Source organism: Rhyacophila brunnea, unplaced genomic scaffold (genome assembly GCF_057557595.1).
Source record: "Rhyacophila brunnea isolate RB1 unplaced genomic scaffold, BYU_Rbru_1.0 scaffold_3, whole genome shotgun sequence".
Lineage (NCBI taxonomy): Eukaryota > Metazoa > Arthropoda > Insecta > Trichoptera > Rhyacophilidae > Rhyacophila > Rhyacophila brunnea.
Window position 1 is genome coordinate 10647626 of NW_028232965.1, and position 19811 is coordinate 10667436.

The window sequence follows — 19811 nt, forward strand, 5'->3', positions numbered from 1 at the left end:
AATCGGTTGGTAAAAATTTCAGATCGAAAGTACGAAACAAAACCTTGTCTTTTAATTTATAAAAATGTTATATTAGGTATAAGAAAATATAATAATGTGTGAAGTATTTTATCGCCTTCAAATTTTAATAAAATATATTAAAACCTTATAAACTATGTCAAGATGTTTAAGATATCGATAAAAGATGAAAATATCGTTGGCAGCATAGAAATAGATACTATATAGATATATATATATATATACTATAACCCTGCTACCTTAGACTACAATAGTGAAAGAGAAATGATTATATTGTAGGTACTTAAAAAATAATGTTATTTGAAAACCAATCAGGAAGACAACTTGCTCGGATGTGAAATGATCAGAGAAGTATAACACCGTGTATGTAAATAATATATACGATCATATAAGTTACCTCTTAGTAATAAAAACTAAATTCTCATCATGTTGATGGATTTTTTATAACACGAATTCGTAATACATACATAATATAGAGTCCAACTGAATCTATTATACTAATTAGATAGGGTTGGTAAAAAATTATTTATTATCCCCATAAATAAAAATCTTGAACGGTGCTTAAACTTTAAGATTCAATCAAAAAAGATCTTAAAAAATCTTTGCTAATATCTGCATAAAAATGGTTATAAAAATCGGTCATGGATATTAACGAAATGTCAAAGTTTTGTTGGCAAGCCGTAAGAATTTTTCGAGTTGAGTGAACTTTTTGTTGGTAGTAAGTGATCCATCACAAAAGTTTTAAGCCATCATCGCCTGCCAGCGCCTCCTGACAATCTTATTGGAGTGTTGAAAAAGTAATTCGCAAAATCAGATTTTTTTATTCAATATGAAAGCCACCTATAAGCACACACTTTCATAGAAATATACCTTCAATAAGTTCTCAACTTAGTGTGACAATGGAATGTTCGTCAAATGAATATCGGTTTACGCGGAGGATATAATATTACTCAATGAAAAAAAGATATTTGATTGACACTATTATTGACAACGCAAGAATAGTAAGTAAAAACTAGAACTATCAACATTTGGTTAAATCAGGGCTTCTTAACAATCGAGTTGACTAAAATATTACAATAATAGGTCGAAAAATATTTTCTACAATAATCAGAAAATTTTTCATATAAATACCACACAAATATATTGTTTTCATAAAAAAAAACACCATACGTACAGAGCTTTCTATTTGTAATTTAATTGGAAAATTGAGTCAAATGGCAATGTTTGTGATGTTAAGAAACCAACCCGTCAAAAACGTAAATGTACTGCTGAAAATATCGATATTGTGAATCAAAGTGTGAATAAAAATCCAGAACAATTTTCAGATCGATTGGATGTTGTTCTCAATAACTTGGACTTTCTTATGACACTACATGGAATATTCTTCATAAAGAATTGCATTTGAAGGCATATAAAATACAGATAATACAAGAAGTTAAAATGAATGACCATTTGGTTCGTCTAAATTTTACTAATTGGGCTTTAGAGCAATTTAAAACAGATCCATTATTTCATGTAAAAATATCTTCAGAGATGAAGCTCATTTTTTGTTAAATGAATTAGTAAATAAGCACAATTGTCGCATTTGGAGTACTGAAAACCCTATTCTGCTATTCTTGAAATATCTATACTTCCAAAAAAATATACAGTTTAGTGTAGTTTATTGTCTGGATATGCAATTGGACCGTATTTTTTTGAAAACGAAAATGGTAATGCAGTTACTTTCAATAGAGAACGCTACAGGAACATGTTTTCTGATTTTTCTGGCATGACTTATATGGCATATATGGTTCCAACAAGATGGTGCAACATATCATACAGCTCATGACATAACCAACTTATTGAGAGAAAAATTCAATATTTATTTCGTATTTGATAACCCTTCATAATTTACCCGACAAATATTTTTTATTTAATATTATAATATTATTCAGTTATTTAGCATAATGAATTAATTTCCTAATTAATTATATTCCCTAAAAGGCGTAAACGGTGCACCTATTATAACCCGAATTAGATAAAAATGTAAATTTATCAACAAGTGCCGCTCAAGTGTAAGTATAGAGTTTTGTCCTTATAATTGGGAAGTCTCTTGAGAATTGTTATTATACAACCATTTCCATTTATATTATTAATAATTAAGTCATTCGCTCCATTACTTAATTCACTAGCGTACCACATATTATGAAACATTATGGCTAAAAGCAACCTATCAACATGACTAATAAATGACTGCCTAAAAATAAACAAAGCTACATTATCTACATTTACGTACACGATGTAAAAATATACCATTTTTTATATAAATTTATTAGATAGGTATTAAAAGAGAATTTTTCATAAGTTTCTTAAGTTTCATGTTTTATTTATTCATCACAGTGTATACAAGATTTTTAAAATTTTGTTTCTTATTATTGAACAAAATAATATTCGCAAGTGGGCGTTATAAATAAATTGAGTAATACTTGACGTCATCTTGATTTAACCAAAAGGTTGGTTTCCATTATTTGGCATAGTTTGAAACAGTCCGATTACCCAGTTATTAGAATGTGTGTATTGATAGCTCAAACGATCTATGCGGGCTAATGATTAAAATGTTGATTTTATTGCCGTAAACTAGAAAGATATTATTAGGACTTTCTCAAAATTTGAGAAAAATACCACGTAAATCCTCATTATTTATCTTAACTCTATATTTTAAAAAATACCTCCACTATAAAATAATGTAATGAAGTTCTTATTTTGTTAGTGTTAAATCTAATGCCTGAAGAAAATAAACGTGTAAATGTCATAAATAAAGCTTGTCCACATAACGCGTTTTGACACGGGCTTTAAAACTCGCGGGCATTTACATGTGACCTCATTAAGCCGTCCACGTGTAATCGCCGCGCGCCACTGCTCGCGCGCAGTCGAGTTAAAGGTGACCTCATTGAGCTATTCACATACAGATATGGCGTATCGAAGAGAGACACGCCACGTGGACAAGGCCTTAGTAAAAAAATATGATTTAGATTAAAATGCGTTATATTGCAATGTTAACCGCTGAATCTATGGTCGATTTATAAATTATATATTAAGTTAAACATCCCTTAATGAACGATTTATAATCAGTTTGGTAAAATATAGAATAAAAAGATAAAATATCGTGTTAAAGCTGTGTTGATATGTAGTTGCACATCGATTTCTACAAAGATTTTGATTATTATAATATACCTAATTAAGTCAACTAATCATCAATTATGCACATTAAAAATAAATTTGAATTTTTTTTTTTAAATATTTTATGACCAAAATTAATACAGAAAGTAAGATTTTTTTTATTCATACTCTATCTTAAAATAGTTTTGATGGCGATGTTCGACGACAGATTTTTATAGTAATTTAATCGCATTCAGCCGCATAAAAACCGGTCATATACAGTCAAACAATGTGTTATCTCTCTATGATTATTAATCTAAGGTTGACAATATACATAACGTTTCTAATTTATTAGTACTTCTATCTATAATATTATAATGACATTGTATTGCGACGATTACAATTTCATGATATCTATATCTGATGCAATTCATAGTGTAAGAATTTCAACAGTTATAGAATATATTATTTAGGTTGTTTGGCTCATGTCTATCGAACTTTACGTTTTTTACTTCGTTCCAAGTTTCCAATACAAAAATACCGACGTAATCAAAAGTAAGTATTACACGACAAAATCCTTTGGCAAAGAAAGACTCACCGAACAAACTCCGTGGAGAAGAGGTCGAAGTCGTCTGGGGGCTCGTTCCAGCAGCTCGCGCCAGGGTTGTCTTTGAGTAACGCCCTCGTCGGTGTTCCGCCCTCCGACAAGACGCGCCTCAGGGCGCTTGTTAGAGACTTTACCGCCCCTCGGACCATCTGGCGATCTAAATTTACGACACCAGACACATTTTATATTAGAACATTTGATATGACGGACTTTAAAAAGGTGTTTAGAATCTATTATACTTTTATAAAACTATTGAGCAGGTACTATAATTTGTAGATTATATTCTAATAGTATCTGTTTATATTACCAAAAAATCAATAAATGGTGTTTTAGTTGTGCAACGTCATTAATTGAACATCAATAGAATAAGAAATCAAATATATATTTTAACTGCAATATTGCAACATAATAATATATTGGAAAGTTAAGGGGGATCCTTATGACAACAGAGAACCTAGTGGAAAAATACTAAGCTTGCAATTTGAGATTTTTTTTTGATAATTTACAATTTCACCTATATTAATTAATAAATATGTACATATCTGAAAACATTTGTAAAAAAAAAGTGAATTTGTTACATATTTATGTCATAAGTTACGTTATTATTATATTATTTTTATGGTCACATTTATTATTAAAATTTAGTTTAATAAGTTAAAAAATAAAAAGGATTTCAACTTATACACATTTATATTTTTATAAAAATCGATGTTTTTTAAATAAATATAAAAAATATTAAAACGATGAATTAGTCAAATATCTAAACGGTCAAAAATTAAAAATTTAATAAACTAAATTTCAATAATAAATATGACTATAAAAATATTGTAATAATAACGTAACTTATAACATAAATAATATGTCAGTTGAAATTGTAAATTATCAAAAAAAAATCTCAAATTGCAAGCTTCGTATTTTTCCGCTAGGTTCTCTATTGGCATTAGGGTCTCCCTTAAATAATTATGTCTAAATTAATTATGACAGCAAGAATATAATATATGGTGAAGAAAGATTTGTTATTTTTTTTTTTTTTTTCCTTGCAGCTTAGTTCCGGTAGGAGTATGTCTTTGGCTCGCATGCATAGAATAATCGACATTAAAATGATAATACAAAAATAAAGCAATGTTGCTTTCCCCAATTTGACTTGTTGCATTTTTTTTTCATTTCAATTAAATCAAAATATATTTAATTTGACAAAATATATAAATTGAATGATTATACATAATATAGTATTTTCACCATTCTTATATTTTTGTATTGAAATGTCAATAAAAATTGGTGTTTGCGTAAATAATCGTTACCTACACATGATAATTTTGCTTTGTCGGAGTGAAATACATGATTCATGAACTATATTTATTTTATTTATGATTAAAATCGTCAATATATGTAAACTGTCAGATTTATTTAATGCTTTCGGCGTTCCACACACGCACATCCGTTGTACACTAATCACTAGTTAACCGAATTACATTCTATGCATCAGGGCCATAAAAGCATGTTCTAGTATTTTAATTAGTTATAGAGGTAAATAAGGCATAATAATATTATAATCTTAAAAAATGTATGATATAAGTAACATAAGTATTTACCAGCTTTCATTGGGAGAGGTCGCAAGGCCAGAAGTCCAACAGGAAACGCATCGAAGCCCGTGATGTTGACTGGATCTTGCGACGCTGATCCAGCTTGCCTGCTGTAAGACCACAACCTTTCCGTCCTCTTCTCCACGATGTGAGTATTCCTCGGAAGCGCCCTATCCTCACCAAGCAAACTTAACTTATTGAACACACTCAGGCTGCGCGCGGTAGGCTTCAAATTTAAATTACTATCGATAAACTTAACACCGTAACCAGAACGCTCCAGTCTACTATTAAAGTAATCATCTTCCTTACTGCTAAGTGATTCAGAATCTTTTATATACAAGTCATAATCGTTATTGTGCTCCTCGAGATTATATATAAGCTTATTTTTACTCTCGGGTGGTTTCGAATTTGTTTTATGCTGCAATGCAATTTTAGAACTTTCAACGCCTTCTTTTGTAATATTACTAGTATTAGAACTATTTATAAAATCGTTTTCATTTACAATATCTTTAAGATTATGATTTTTAATATCACTATGAGCGGAGTCGTGATTATCCGAGTCGACGCCATCCGTCGAGACGTTACGAAAAAATTCAGTCCTTATATTAACATCTTTTTTATTATTAATATTAGCAGAGGTCGAATTTTCTGTGTCATCATTTAGAAAACCAGAAGACTCAACACGCAAGGTCGCACTTGTGGTATACTTATATGAGTCATTAAAAATAATTGTAGTTTGTTTGTCATTTCTATCAAAATTGTTCCTATCACCCTTAGCATTGTTCTGTCCGATGATTGCACGGTCGCGTAAATCGGAACTTTTTTCAACATTATCACTTATATTAAGATTATCATTCTTTACTGTAGAATCCTCAGTATTGACATTCGGAAGCGTGATATTTTCTACGTCTCTTTTTAATCTGTCAAGTGGGTCATCTTTTTTTCCTGGGGAGTGTCTTTCTCTGTGATCAGCGGCATGTCGGTCTCCCTTCGCTCGCCTTTCTATCTCCATCTCTGCCAGGGGGTCAGGTCCTTGGTAGGATTGCTGTAATGTTCCGTTCGCCTGTTGAGCGGCGTGCCTGACGCGGTGCATGGTAGAAGCTGTGTCGATCCAGAGCCACACAAAATGGCCGTCCAACATGTTGAGTCTCTTCGCCTGCTGCAGGACTCGTTGGGCGATGTTGGCGTCGCTGATGAGAACTATCACCCCGCGCGTGGACCGCGACACGTCTGCGAGGCGTCTGTATAACAAAATAATAATATATCATTTATATTTTGTTCCGAAAATAAAATTTATGATGATTTCATTAAAATATGGTTGATGTTTAATGGTGTCCGTAATGTTTTTCGCCCACAACTCTTCGTCCACACATTTCTCTACCACAATTATTCGCCTTGATTTTTTTATGTAAAAATTTTATACTTATATTGATTTTAGGACTATGGTTTATAAATAGTTAATCATTTACAGTATCAACTTATTTTGTATATAATTTTCCAGATCTCAAAATTGTAATATCTACTATACAAAAAAATAATATATTATGCTTTTTAAATTTGCTATAGGTATCAATTACTTCGATATCAATATCAACATCGATTCATTTATTTTAATTTGATTTTTTTATTTATATATTAGTAAGTAAGTAGGTAAGTATGTAAATTTAAATTTTAAATGATCATAGTAATAATAAAATTTAAAATTGTAAATTTAAAATCCAAAGAGGTAATGCAGTTGCTTTTTTATGTACTCTTGAGGTAGGTATCCAGAGGACTGGCGAAGATATTTTATATACTTGGGAAAAACTAGCATATTAGTGGTTTAATAATTATTGTTTTGTTGGTTTATATAACAAATGTGGCTACTTTTTGTCGTTTATTTTGTTTCACTATTTTATTGTTATTATTATTTCTCTATATAATTTATTACTTCTGTATTTATAATTCTAAATGTAATGTAGTATGTACCTAACTGTTTCTTTACAATTCAAATTAAAATATGAATAAAAATTTAATAACTGTAATTTTTAAGTAAAACTATATTTTTTTCAAAATGTGTGGTGAAGAATTCTGGATACAACAAACCATGGTTGGATTATGTACATATATTATATTCCTTTTTACTTACTTATATAAGTATTTATAATAATATTGTCATAACATATCAAAATATAAGGTCTTTGTTTTCATTATGTTATATATTATACTCGTATTTCAACGTGTGAACAGAAATTTCATGTTAAACCTTTTTCATTTCATTGTTTCTTATGCCACGAGTCTTATAATAATAAATGAACGATCAATAATTATTTACATCTCTTTTTTGTATTCATTGCCCCTCAAAAATTTCCGAGATAAAAATTAGTATGCAATACGAGTGCTTATTTCATTCGGTCAAAGATTCTAGTGCTATTAAATTGCATTGAACAACTTAAGGTCTTTCGAAAAATATTATCGCAAAAATGTTTTGTTAAAGAGAACCGAATCGTTTTTATTGCGGGGAATTGCATGAATCAAATCGGTTCCCTTTACAAGCATTTTTAACAAGTATAAGAGTTTGTGCTTTTTTCATTCCCGTTCTATTTATTCTGCTGGAAACTTTATTTTCCACAGAATTCGTTTTGTTAAGACTAAAACGTGATTCGCTTCGTGTTTTCATAAGGAAAATAAGTGATTAAATTTATCGCCTTTTATTTTTTTATTTAGTGTATACGCAAATACTTACATAAAAAAAAATTGAGTTATGTATTCTTTAGTTTAGTAATTATTTTGATAAAAAGTAACATATTTTTGCATGTTTATTACTATAATATCCATGATTTTGGGGTGATATTTTTAAAATCAAAAATACACAGCAACACTTTTAAATATTTATTATTTTAAATCTTCTTATTAGATTGAAATATACCTACACAAATAAAACTAATCTATATACAATATATTTATACAGTTTCATGAATGGCTATCCCCAATTTAAAATGTGTAAAATGACAATGTATGACCAAAACTTATGCAATTTTAAACAAATTAACTCAATTAATAGAATGTGCATATATTTAAATATCTTATACCAATCCTATCCGTAAATCATACCGCAGATTTTTATTGGATAGCAAGCTGTTAAAATTCCTTTATTCTTATAGAAAATGATAATCTGTAGCTGACTTGCAAAACTAACCAAACCAGAAACAATTTCTGTTTAAAAATTGTATTCTTTTTTTTTACTTTATAAATTTACTATGTAATTATCTTATGTTATTAACTATTGGATTAAAATAATGTATGAAATTTAATATATACGGATATTGTTTTAATATCCGCAAATCCATTATACAATTACTATACTACAAGTAAACCTGTAAATTACAAAAATCATATTTTTGCACAGATAAGTAACTACCACAGTTAAATATAAAAATGCAAAAAAAAATATAGTTTAAATATTAGTCATTAATGTAAGGTATAATTTTACCTAAATAAGGCATGCTCAGATGTGTTTTCCGGTAGAGCGAGAATAGTCGGCGACAGAGGGGGAGCATTGAGAATGGCAGCCAAGTCTTTCCTCAAGTTCATGCTGGAAGACACTTGAGAGTCAGCGAGAATCGTGAACGAATGCCAATGCGTGTGAAGTAAGAGCGCCCTGAAACACAATATTTAAAATAAAAAAAATGTTTATTTATTCACAGGTAATCTATTTAGGTAGTTTGTAATAAAGTGTATTTTTTTCATAAACCATTATTATTATTATTATTATTTATTAGTTATTATTGACTGTAGGTTTTGGTGTATTAAAATTTTCAAGGTATGTATGTTCAATATAATATGGAGTGTTACATTATCAAAATCTTGTGAATTATTCATTGAACAAAAGAAATGGTTTATTAAAAATTGTTATCAAGTTCAAATAGACGATATATAAAATATTTAGCGAGAGCCGGGCGTCGATTAGTAATTAAGGTAATTAATATTATTGATTTAATACACAAAAAGCGATAGTCAATAATAATGCAATTTGATAAGCATTTCATGTATGACCTACTAGTTTAAATTGTCATAATTGTATAGGCGGCTCGTAGCATAATTGGTCAATGCACAGATTGGCGCGACACAAATGATTATACGGGTTCAAATACCGTCGAGTTTCGTATTTTTTTTCAAATATGATTTTTTCTAGTGGGTGTATGTCTGAGGTGTTTTCAAGTTATTTATGTTCAATATATAGAATGTATTTTTTTCTATAAACTATATATTATAATCCAGAGCGGATCTTCGCCGCCTCACGAAGTGGATTTTTAATTATTTTTGAAGTTATACTTCTTTTGGCGCCTTTGGGAAAATAGATCAGAGTATATTTTTGGCGTGCGACGAAGTTGCGGGCGCCGATGTAACACGTTTGCCGTGTGACGGAAGTTGCGTGCGTCGATGCAACACATAATTTACTATTATAAGTATATTCATTTCGGTCTCAGGGGTACATGCGCATGCGCATAGTGTCATTTAGTTAGTCGTTCAATAAAACCAAGTAAACAGCACGTGTTGTAAACATAACGAATATTGTGTTATAATAAATATATTTGTTTATAAACAAATTTCTGGAGACTAACATTCTAAACTGTTAATTTATATTCATGAAACTTTATTTATATAGGAGTGTATATTTATTTTTCATTATAAAGATTGTGTATCAAGATTTGAGGCTATATTTATGTAAGTATTATTCATAAGTAAAATTATATATCAATAAATAAATATATTTTGTGAATGTTGACTTGGCTAATAATTCAAAAAATATATTAAAATTTGATTTTTTATTAATTCATCATGGGGACTTCTAAATCTCTGAATCGATTATAACCGATGTATGGCAAAGATGAGTGTTGGTCCAATACAATAATTAAATTAAAATTATGAGATACAGATGAATCGCGTACGTTTTCATCGACCTAATCCACTGTAATATTAATAGACTCAGGTAACGATTTATTTTGTTTTTCTACACCAAAAAAGTATAACTTCTAACGCGCGTACACAAGTACACACACCGATTTTTTTTTACGAGAAACAGATATAAGTCATTTATTATTAGGGATATAAACCCAAGATCATTACCGAAGGGATACGTTACCACTTGGCCATAGATATTGATTGAGTAAAAAAATAGTTCACCATTTTATTAAAATTATCTCAATTTACTAACTGGTTTACGAATAATTTACCGCACATAATATTGATTGATAAAATTTATTTTAATTATTTGTTCATATTATTATGGTTGCTAAATTATTCAACAAAAAAATATATTCCGCTGGTGCAGTAATTTAATTAGCTGCAAATACATGCTGCATTGTTTGAGACGTGTAACCGGTCACAATATGGACAACAATCATCGTTTAAAAATTGTAATATGTTTGGATATACTCTCAATGTTCCGTGGCTTGTTAATCTATATAAAAGTTTGTATGATAATATTATGTTCCTGGCAAGAGTGACAATTACAAATGTCCATTTCTAGATTATTTATCTTGTATGAATTATAAACTTTTGTGAGTTATTTTTATAATTATAACTAAGAAATGATTATCCAAACAGTTTTCAGTTTTACTCATTAGACTAAATAATTATAATGACATTTATAGAGAAGGTAGTTCAATATATAATTCTGTAGTCAATAAATGTTACGCAAAAATTCTGAAACTCTACACAAAAACATTGGTTTTTAATTTAAAAGTTTACTTTCGTTTAAAATATTTCGCAAAATAATTTGTTCTTTTTTCTTCAAATGGTGGAAAGCAGTTGAGTATAATTTAAAATGTTTCTTTAGGGAATCTTTATCTGGAAATGAAAATAACTGTAGTTGGGTAAGTTTATAATTTAATTCAAACACATATAAGTGCATACTTATAGTCACGATATAAGAATGGTTTTATTATTAAACCCAAACAAACAGATTCATTAGATATTATAATAAATACGAGTGCTTAATATTATTGTATTAAAATTTGAATCCAAATCTATGAAGAAATTTGTGATAGAAGTTGCTTTTTATTTGTTTGTTTAAGTATGCTTAACAATTTTTTTTAATCATATTATCCGATTCTAATAGAATCATAATATGGGCCTCCACAAGTGGAGGTTTTATATTACTTATCTGATTTTGTTTTTTACAAGAAAAGGATATCAGCCACTTCCTCAAGCTTTTAGGTTCATACTCTGACTCATACACAAATTGAAAAACAATATGTGTACTTGCCAGGATTCGAAACTGGGACCGACGACGCTATAGGCAGATGCTTAAGCCGCGCGGTCAACATGGGCGTAACAAATAACAATGGTATTATAAACTTATAAAATAATATAGTTACTTAATATTCATTGTGCTACATAATCACAATATAAAATGTGTTTTTATGTACCTCCGTAAAATATAATATTTTATTTGTATTCTTTTTAAAAATAATTGCTTATTCTTTATACCTATATTTTGGACTAATATGCTATTTTATTTAATACTCCCGTGTTATTTTATTATTACATTAGTTTACCTAGCGCATTAAACACCAAATATTTCAGCTAATATGCACTTAATCATCTTCATATTTAGGTTATTTCTAGAATCATCAATATTTCATCGAATTAGAATGTTATTATTTTCAAAAACAATAGTATTTTCCAGTAAATACATATAATTCCTTGATATCCGTCCAATTGATTTAACAGTTATAAACATACATAATTTTGAAATACACTTCTGAGAAAATACATTATAAATCTTTTTGAAAAAAGTAAGACACCAATTATTCGTTGAAGAAAAGAAATAGTTAATTATAAATTATTGGCAAGTTCAAGTAAGTTACATCATAAAAAATATTGGAGATATCCATGACGACAGTTAGTAATTGAAGTAATATGTATCTGCTTACAAAAACCGATTGCTAAAGTAGCTTGATTTGTAAGAGCGCTGATGAGTGGGTATTAAAAAGACCAATAGTTAAAGTTTGTCGCAATTAGTATGTCACCTTGTAGCATAGAGGTAATGCACGGACAGGGAGCCAACCCAGGAGATGCAGGGCTCGATTCCTTGCCGGGGTGTCTTACTTTTTTCAAAAAGATTTTTTCAATTGGTTATATAATTAATATTCTAAATTTCTTAGAATTGTTTTTCAAAATTATGTATGTTCAATAATTAGAATGATACATTCTTAAAATCTTCTGAATTATTCGTTGAATAAAATAAATAGTTAATTACTAGTTATAAATTATAAATGCACATTGCAAACAGGGCGTCGTATTATATTACGAACAAAAAAGATAGTTCAGTAAATGGGACAAAATATATACACTACTCAATTGTGAGAAAGAGAATATGAAAGTAAAGGGTGAAAATAAGATAGTATTATGACTTGTAAACTATACGAATATATTATAATTATATGAATATAATTATTGTTACAAAGTTTTTATGCTTTTTTGATATTTTTATAGATAAAACAAATAGCAAATAATGATAATGAAACCTTTCTGAAAGACTTTTTTACTTACTGCTATAATTCCAATCTCGTAACCCAAGGTAACGAACCAAATTTATTTGCATCGTAAAGGGAAAATTAAGTTGTAAATTAGTTACGCTACTTACTTCCTGTATTTTCCAGTTCCCTACTCCGTTGATATGTAACAATAACTTTCCAAAAAACCATAAAAAGTTCAGTTTTAACAGTACGGATATTGCAGTACGATCAACATTAGATAGGTATATACTTTTTAAAGATTACTGTTTACTTGTATGGATATTGGTTAAACGTTACCATTTACATGCAAAACTAATAGATTAGCTACAATTTAAAGACAATCAGCATTACAAGTGACGTTAGTATACTATGTATCTACCTTAATAAAGTTATAGAGATAGTTCCTACCAGATTTATACGGTCATTGAAATTTGATTTCGTGGCATTATTATCCATATCCAATTTCTATCATTCCTGTATGGTTGCATTGTTTTTTTACATGTTTCTTATATACACTCTACTCTCCATATTTCAAAATTTTGACCATTATACAAATACGTCATATAGCTATATATCTGTGCAATGAAAATACTATATACTTCAGTAAGTAGTATAATACTTTTATTAATATAAATTACATAAAATTACTTAAGTCATACCCCGTTTACATGCGCATTTATTTAATGCTGATAGTAGGTACTATCGCGGCCATAATAAGAAAATGCACGCGTAAACACGTATTAATGTGCAAGTTGCAAGATTGCATGCTTGGTAAAAAAAAGTTCGAAAGCTTCTGAATTTTCACACAATAATTGGTTGGTATGCATGCGCAGTAGAACGATAGTGGCTAACCTACCGGAAGAAATACGAACTACACTGCACAAAATATTTTGACGTTTACCGATTATCTATGAACTTGTCCCGAACCTCTTCGAACCTGTCTGAATCTGTTAATAATTACTATAAGTTGACAACATTGCGTCTCGCTTACGCTTGAAAAATGAGATTGGAGATACAGTCAGCACCTTATGTGTAAACAGTTATAATCGCGATAGTTTAAAATACACACTATTGGTGCAAGTAAATCCCGTTTAGTATCGTTTAATTTTGTTTTATAAAAGATAAATAGGTAGTATTCATGTTATGTTATTCTATCCATTCATTAGACTTCACAATTCTTACAGGAAGCTGTAGCGAAGTAGAATCGAAAACTTTTTGTTAAGTAATATTTGACAAAAAAATATAAAGCCTGTATCAAATTAAACGAGAAGTCCTTACCGTAAAGCATGAAGTGTTTCTCTTGCCGTCGTTTCTAGGCGAACTTCCAGCGGATGAATATTCTGAAACAAAAAGAAAATTCACATTACATTTAAATAAGTCACAATAAAGAAAACGGGGAACATAATTGGAAAGATGCCTTTCTTGTAAGTTTATTTTTAAGTTGACGCGGAGTCGTTTAACAAAATTAGTTTTGCAAGTCCAGTGAAATGAGTCGGACGGGGTGATTTATTATAAGTGTTTTTGTAAATTATACCGAATAAACAACACGGCAATGTATCAAAATGTTTAAGGCTATTTTTCAACCGGATGCTTACTTTATTTGTTTGTTCAGTGGACAGGTAGCGAGGAACGCGTCGCTTATCCTTGGATTACAATGTATTATGCCGTGAGATTTTTCTTTTATGTCTCTTTTTACTAAACGCCCGGGTCTTGTCGCCGCCTAATTAATTAGGTAGATAAAACATTCATCACTGGCTTTTTGTCACGGTCTTTCACGTGGATCAACACAGATTGATACGGTCTGTAAACATAAGTTATAAAAACAGAATTTTTTAACTATTCAGAAAAAAATAATCATACCTTTTTCATCAATATAATTGGTATTTTTTACACTTTAAGCTTTAACTAGATTTGATAAATACCCAATTCAAGACATTATGTTACGTTCGATTTATTCTAAATAGGCGCAGTTTTTGTATAAATACAAAGCCATTGGTTGCGGAATCAAACTCGCAATTGGTTAAAAAATGCATGATGTTTATTTTTTCAATTTGAATTTGATTGGAAGATTGGCAAAAAAAGATTCCACGTAAAAACTGGTGTTAATAAAAACTCCACTCTGTGGAGGTCTATATACCTACTTCACTTAGGATCAAACATGGTAATTTACTTACGTTAAAAATTATTGTAAATCCAATACTTTGATACAAAGTTAATGTGAATAGTTATTATTTTTAATGCGAGCACTTTGGTGGAATAATAATTAGAACTGTTAAAGAACTTTTTTCAGGATTTTTTGTAACATCTATCTATATTTCGGAGGTTTTCCAAAATTATTTTATTAATTTAATAAAGATTCTAATATTCTTAAAACCTTGTAAATATTTAATATTTCATATAAAATAATAAATGTATTGAAGAAAGAATTTTTGGGACTTGTAAGGAAACAATACAATATTATCTAACTATTTAAGGATAAAATTCTCCAAACAATACGCGGACCTGTTGGAAGAAGTTCAAGGTTGGTGTATTCGTATTGACGTCCGTATTCGTATTGATTTTCGAACAATTTTTACATTTTAACATATTCAATATAGTTAACACCCTAAAAGGATAAAGTTAGCCAAAAATAGCTCAAAAAATCATGTGGTTAGGTACAATGAATCTAGTGGTATCCACAAGGTTTATAAAGTAACCCCAGTAGACATTCGAATCTGGGGCATTCATTCATGAACGAGATAGGTAGCCATCTTAAGAGATATAGGTAAATTCAAAAGTCACGTGGTTACAATGAATCTAGCAGTATCCATAAGGTTTATGAAGAAATCCTAGTAGGCCACCCTGAAGGAGAGGTCATCATCATTTAGAGCAGGGGAGGGCAAACTGCGGCCCGCCGGGTATTTTTTTGCGGCCCGCCATCATTAATTGTACTTCTGATTACGAATAACTTTTTTATATTTTTTTAAAAAATATTGACAATAGATTAAAATTTTAAGAATTTGTTGTTTCGTTAATGTATTATCTCAGTACGTCTTCCTTGCGTCTCGTCTCACACTATGTAACCACTATTTTCTATGTTGAACATCGTGACACATTTAAATACTTTTAACTCTGCGTCGCAAGGAAAAAAAATATATGCCCACGATATGGTGAACAGTTTGAGTGGATTTCAATTAAAACCAATGACATTAATATGGACGAATCATCTGGAAAAGAAAATGACACTCACTTTATTGTCGGGTCTGCCGAATGGCATAATCTGTTCTAACGCCATTACAATAAAGGTGATATTGCTATAAATTCCTGATGCTTTTTGTTGGTCTGCCAAATGGTTTGGTTCGAACGGGTTCGCTCAAATGAACATTGACATTAGAAACACTGCTCTAACGCCATTACAATAAAGGTCATATTGCTATAAATTCCCGATGCGTGATATCGCATAATGGAAATTGCGTGACGTCTACCTATACATGCGAATTTACTTGCTAGCTACTGTATTGAGTGCGTCGTCCATTAATAATGTCATTGATTAAAACTCAAGTTGTTTCTTCAACAAATATCGAATAAGAACGTGGACCACTTTCCAACTATGAAGTTGCTGAATATACCAGAATATAAATTTGAAGAATATGGTAAAATTATTAAAGCTCTGAATGACGATTTTTTACAAAGATTTGGTGACTTCCGAAAAATTGAGACAAGTTTAGCAACAGTACGCGATCCATTTTCAATAGATATTGATAGTGTACTGACAGAGCTACAACTTGAGATTATTGGTCTGCAGTGTGACACTGATTTAAGAGAATTGCATCGTCTTGAAGATATATCCAAATTTTACAATGCCCTTAATTCAGACAAATTCGAACAACTTAAAGATTATGCAAGAAAAATGTTCGTTGTTTTTGGATCAACCTATATATGTGAACAAACATTTTCGATCATGATCCTCAATAAAAATTCTTTACGATCAAATATCTCCGATGCCCATTTACAAGCAGTTTTGAAAATATCAACCACAAAATTAACACCTGAATTTGAAAAAATGTACAACACTTTCATTCTTCTCATTAATTTTTTTGTAATGTTTATTTTTCGTGATAATAAATAGTGTATATCTAAAAATGGTATTTTACTTGCGGCCCGCCGCTCATTTTGAATTCTTGAATTTGGCCCTCCATCCAAAAAGTTTGCCCGCCCCTGATTTAGAGGTATGTAAATATATTGTGAATGATGGAATAGAGAGAAAATGAGAGCTCGGGACGCTGATCCTGGAGTATGGTGAACTGCTTATATTGATTTGCTATTGATTAAATAAATAATTGACAATAATTATAGTTAATATAAGATTTGTAGTGTCCTAATAATGAAACATAAATGAATCCATCAAAAATGAGTGTGTTTTATAAATATAAATTAGTATAAGTATACATATTGTAGGTAATTATAAAAAATATTTTGGAAGAATTCATGTCCTAAAACATAAAGACAAAAATATATCATAAAGATTTTGAAATTGAACACCTAGATTCTAAATATTCATCAAAAGAGTAAAAGTGTCTGTTATTTTATCAGCTAAAAATTTCACAAAGTGTTTTCACAAAGGGACCAGTAACAATGCAGCATTTTGACGAACGGTTTGCTAAGGATACCAAGGGCATCCTTGTCAATTAATCTTACAGATAACCGCCTCACACCTTTTTAGGCAGTGTCTTCTTTCTCGCGAAAAAACACATCGAGCCTTTGCACCCCTATAGGGAGATATACCCGTCAAGATAAAAACGGGTAGTGTTTTTTTCAGATCCAAACCGAACATAAGTACACACAGATGTAGTTTTGAAGATATATATTTGTAAGTAAGAAAAAGTTTCCCGACATACAAAGCATTGCTTGTTCTTTCGCCGCTAGACAGATATGGTTACAGCTCACACGGTTTACTGTGTCGGACAAAGTTTGATGTATTGAAAAATCCGATATCTTCTGTATTATATTATTGTTTTGTAAAGAAAAGATTCTTTTCAAACTACTGAGAGTTGTGTTTTGTATTTCTAATAGTTTATTTGGGAAATGAAGTATACATATTAAATAATTGTATTACTCAATTTTCTGATACGAACTTTTCCTTTTCAGTTAACCGTATATTTCAGTCACATCTATTAGTAGTCATAATCATAATAATTACCGAATAATATTACATCGGTTTGTCTAGACTTAAATGAAATTATTATATTATTTAACGTTGACTATTTGTTTTAAAAATAGACACAATTTAAAATATAGTAGGTACCTATAATAATGGAAATCGAAAACAATGTCCAACATTTTCAAAATTATAAAACATCGATGGAATTGGCAGCATAATAATATTTATAAACAACGAAGAAAAATGTAAATGAGAAAAATTTCCATTTTACTTTAATTATGTAAAATACTGAGATAATAATATAATATTGAAAATAAATGCTCTCTGGCATAGGACCCATGTATATCATTATTGTGCGTATTACATATTAGTATATTATATAACTTAATCCAGCTATAAAAAATACAATATCAGATAAATCGAATGACTGATAATATACAATAAGTCACAAACTCTATAGATATATATATATATTGTTTTGTTGATTGTTTTTGTTAATATATTATTTAAATGGTGTCTGTAATATTACATTTATTATGACATTTTATACTTGGAGTAGAATTTATATCTTCTATTGCTTTGGTACCGTCTTCTATCAAATGTGAGTACTTAACCATGTTTAAGTAAATCGCCACCAAAGCTTAAGTGTAAGGCAGCGTTGAGCGCTATGCGCAACTCAAACGTATAACCGTATAAATGTATAACCAAAAAAAGACATTGTCTACGAACATTTTCGCACACGGTTATACGTTTGAGTTGCGCAAAACGCTCAACGCTGCGCCGAACGCTGCCACTCAGGACGTACACTAAGCCTCAATGGCAGCGTTTTGCGGGGCAGAACGTGCAGAGTGCATGTTGCGTGAACTTGTTAAAGATACACGCCGCACACCCCGCCTCGCAAAACGCTACCGCTGTTACCTTACGCATGGACATTAAGGCCCGTTTCAGATAGGACACCGGTGTCGCGCTCGATATAATATAGTAGGCCTTTGTATTAGAATAAGGGGACCTTTGTATTATGTTTATGAACGCCCCAGAGCTAGCTATATTCTCAAGCCGCCGATACACTTGTTTTTATTACCGCAGCCAGTTTTATGTTCTAATTTATAACGCGACATTATGCGTTGACTCATTAGCTCTGGGACGTTCATAAACATAGTACAAAAGCCTCTTTATTCGAATACAAATGCCTCCTATATTATATCGAGCGCAATACCGGTGTCCCGTCTGAAACGGGCCTAAGGCGCTTATAGTGCTTGCGGAGTCGTGAAAATGTAAATAGCGTGTATATTCAATGGTAATATAATATAATTTCATTAAGATTTTGAAGGAAAAGTATTAAGTATTCCTATTTTTATACATAAAAGTCGTTTTAAAATGAACCATGAGCAAATGCTCGGAACCTCATCGTATCATTATTTTAATTCATATCAATCCAGTCTTAGCCTGCCACATGAGTGAGAGAAAGAGACGATTTGTATCCTGTGCTTTAAACTAATGCTTAGTTTTCTCTTACTTTTTGCATAATAGGATAATAGTTCGACAATGAAAGCATGAAGTGCCCAGAAACCAAAACTTTATAATTTTCATGACGAATGGGAAATTAAGTATTTCTTTATAGTAGAATTTGTAAAGTCCTAGTATCCCCAGCCAATGTACATTGTTACATTGAAAAATGACATTTTATATAAGTACCTAGAATTACTAGATTTAAATATTATACATTTTTAAATGAAACTGATTAAGCCATCATTTTGATTAATATTATATAGCACAATAGCAACAGGAGAGATAAAAAGATAAGCTTGGCAATTTTGAGC

General features: G+C 30.2%; 1 protein-coding gene across 1 annotated transcript in view; it reads right to left on the reverse strand.

Annotated features, from left to right (window-relative positions):
* Positions 1-19811, reverse strand: part of LOC147067869 (uncharacterized) — a 182053-nt gene that overhangs the window by 94245 nt on the left and 67997 nt on the right. The window contains exons 2-5 of the mRNA XM_085952171.1: positions 14130-14191; positions 8819-8986; positions 5356-6587; positions 3755-3920 (exon numbers count right to left, since the gene is read on the reverse strand). Coding sequence (XP_085808297.1) covers positions 3755-3920; positions 5356-6587; positions 8819-8919 — 1499 coding nt within the window. The 5' untranslated portion in view covers positions 8920-8986; positions 14130-14191. The remainder of the gene's footprint in view (positions 1-3754; positions 3921-5355; positions 6588-8818; positions 8987-14129; positions 14192-19811) is intronic.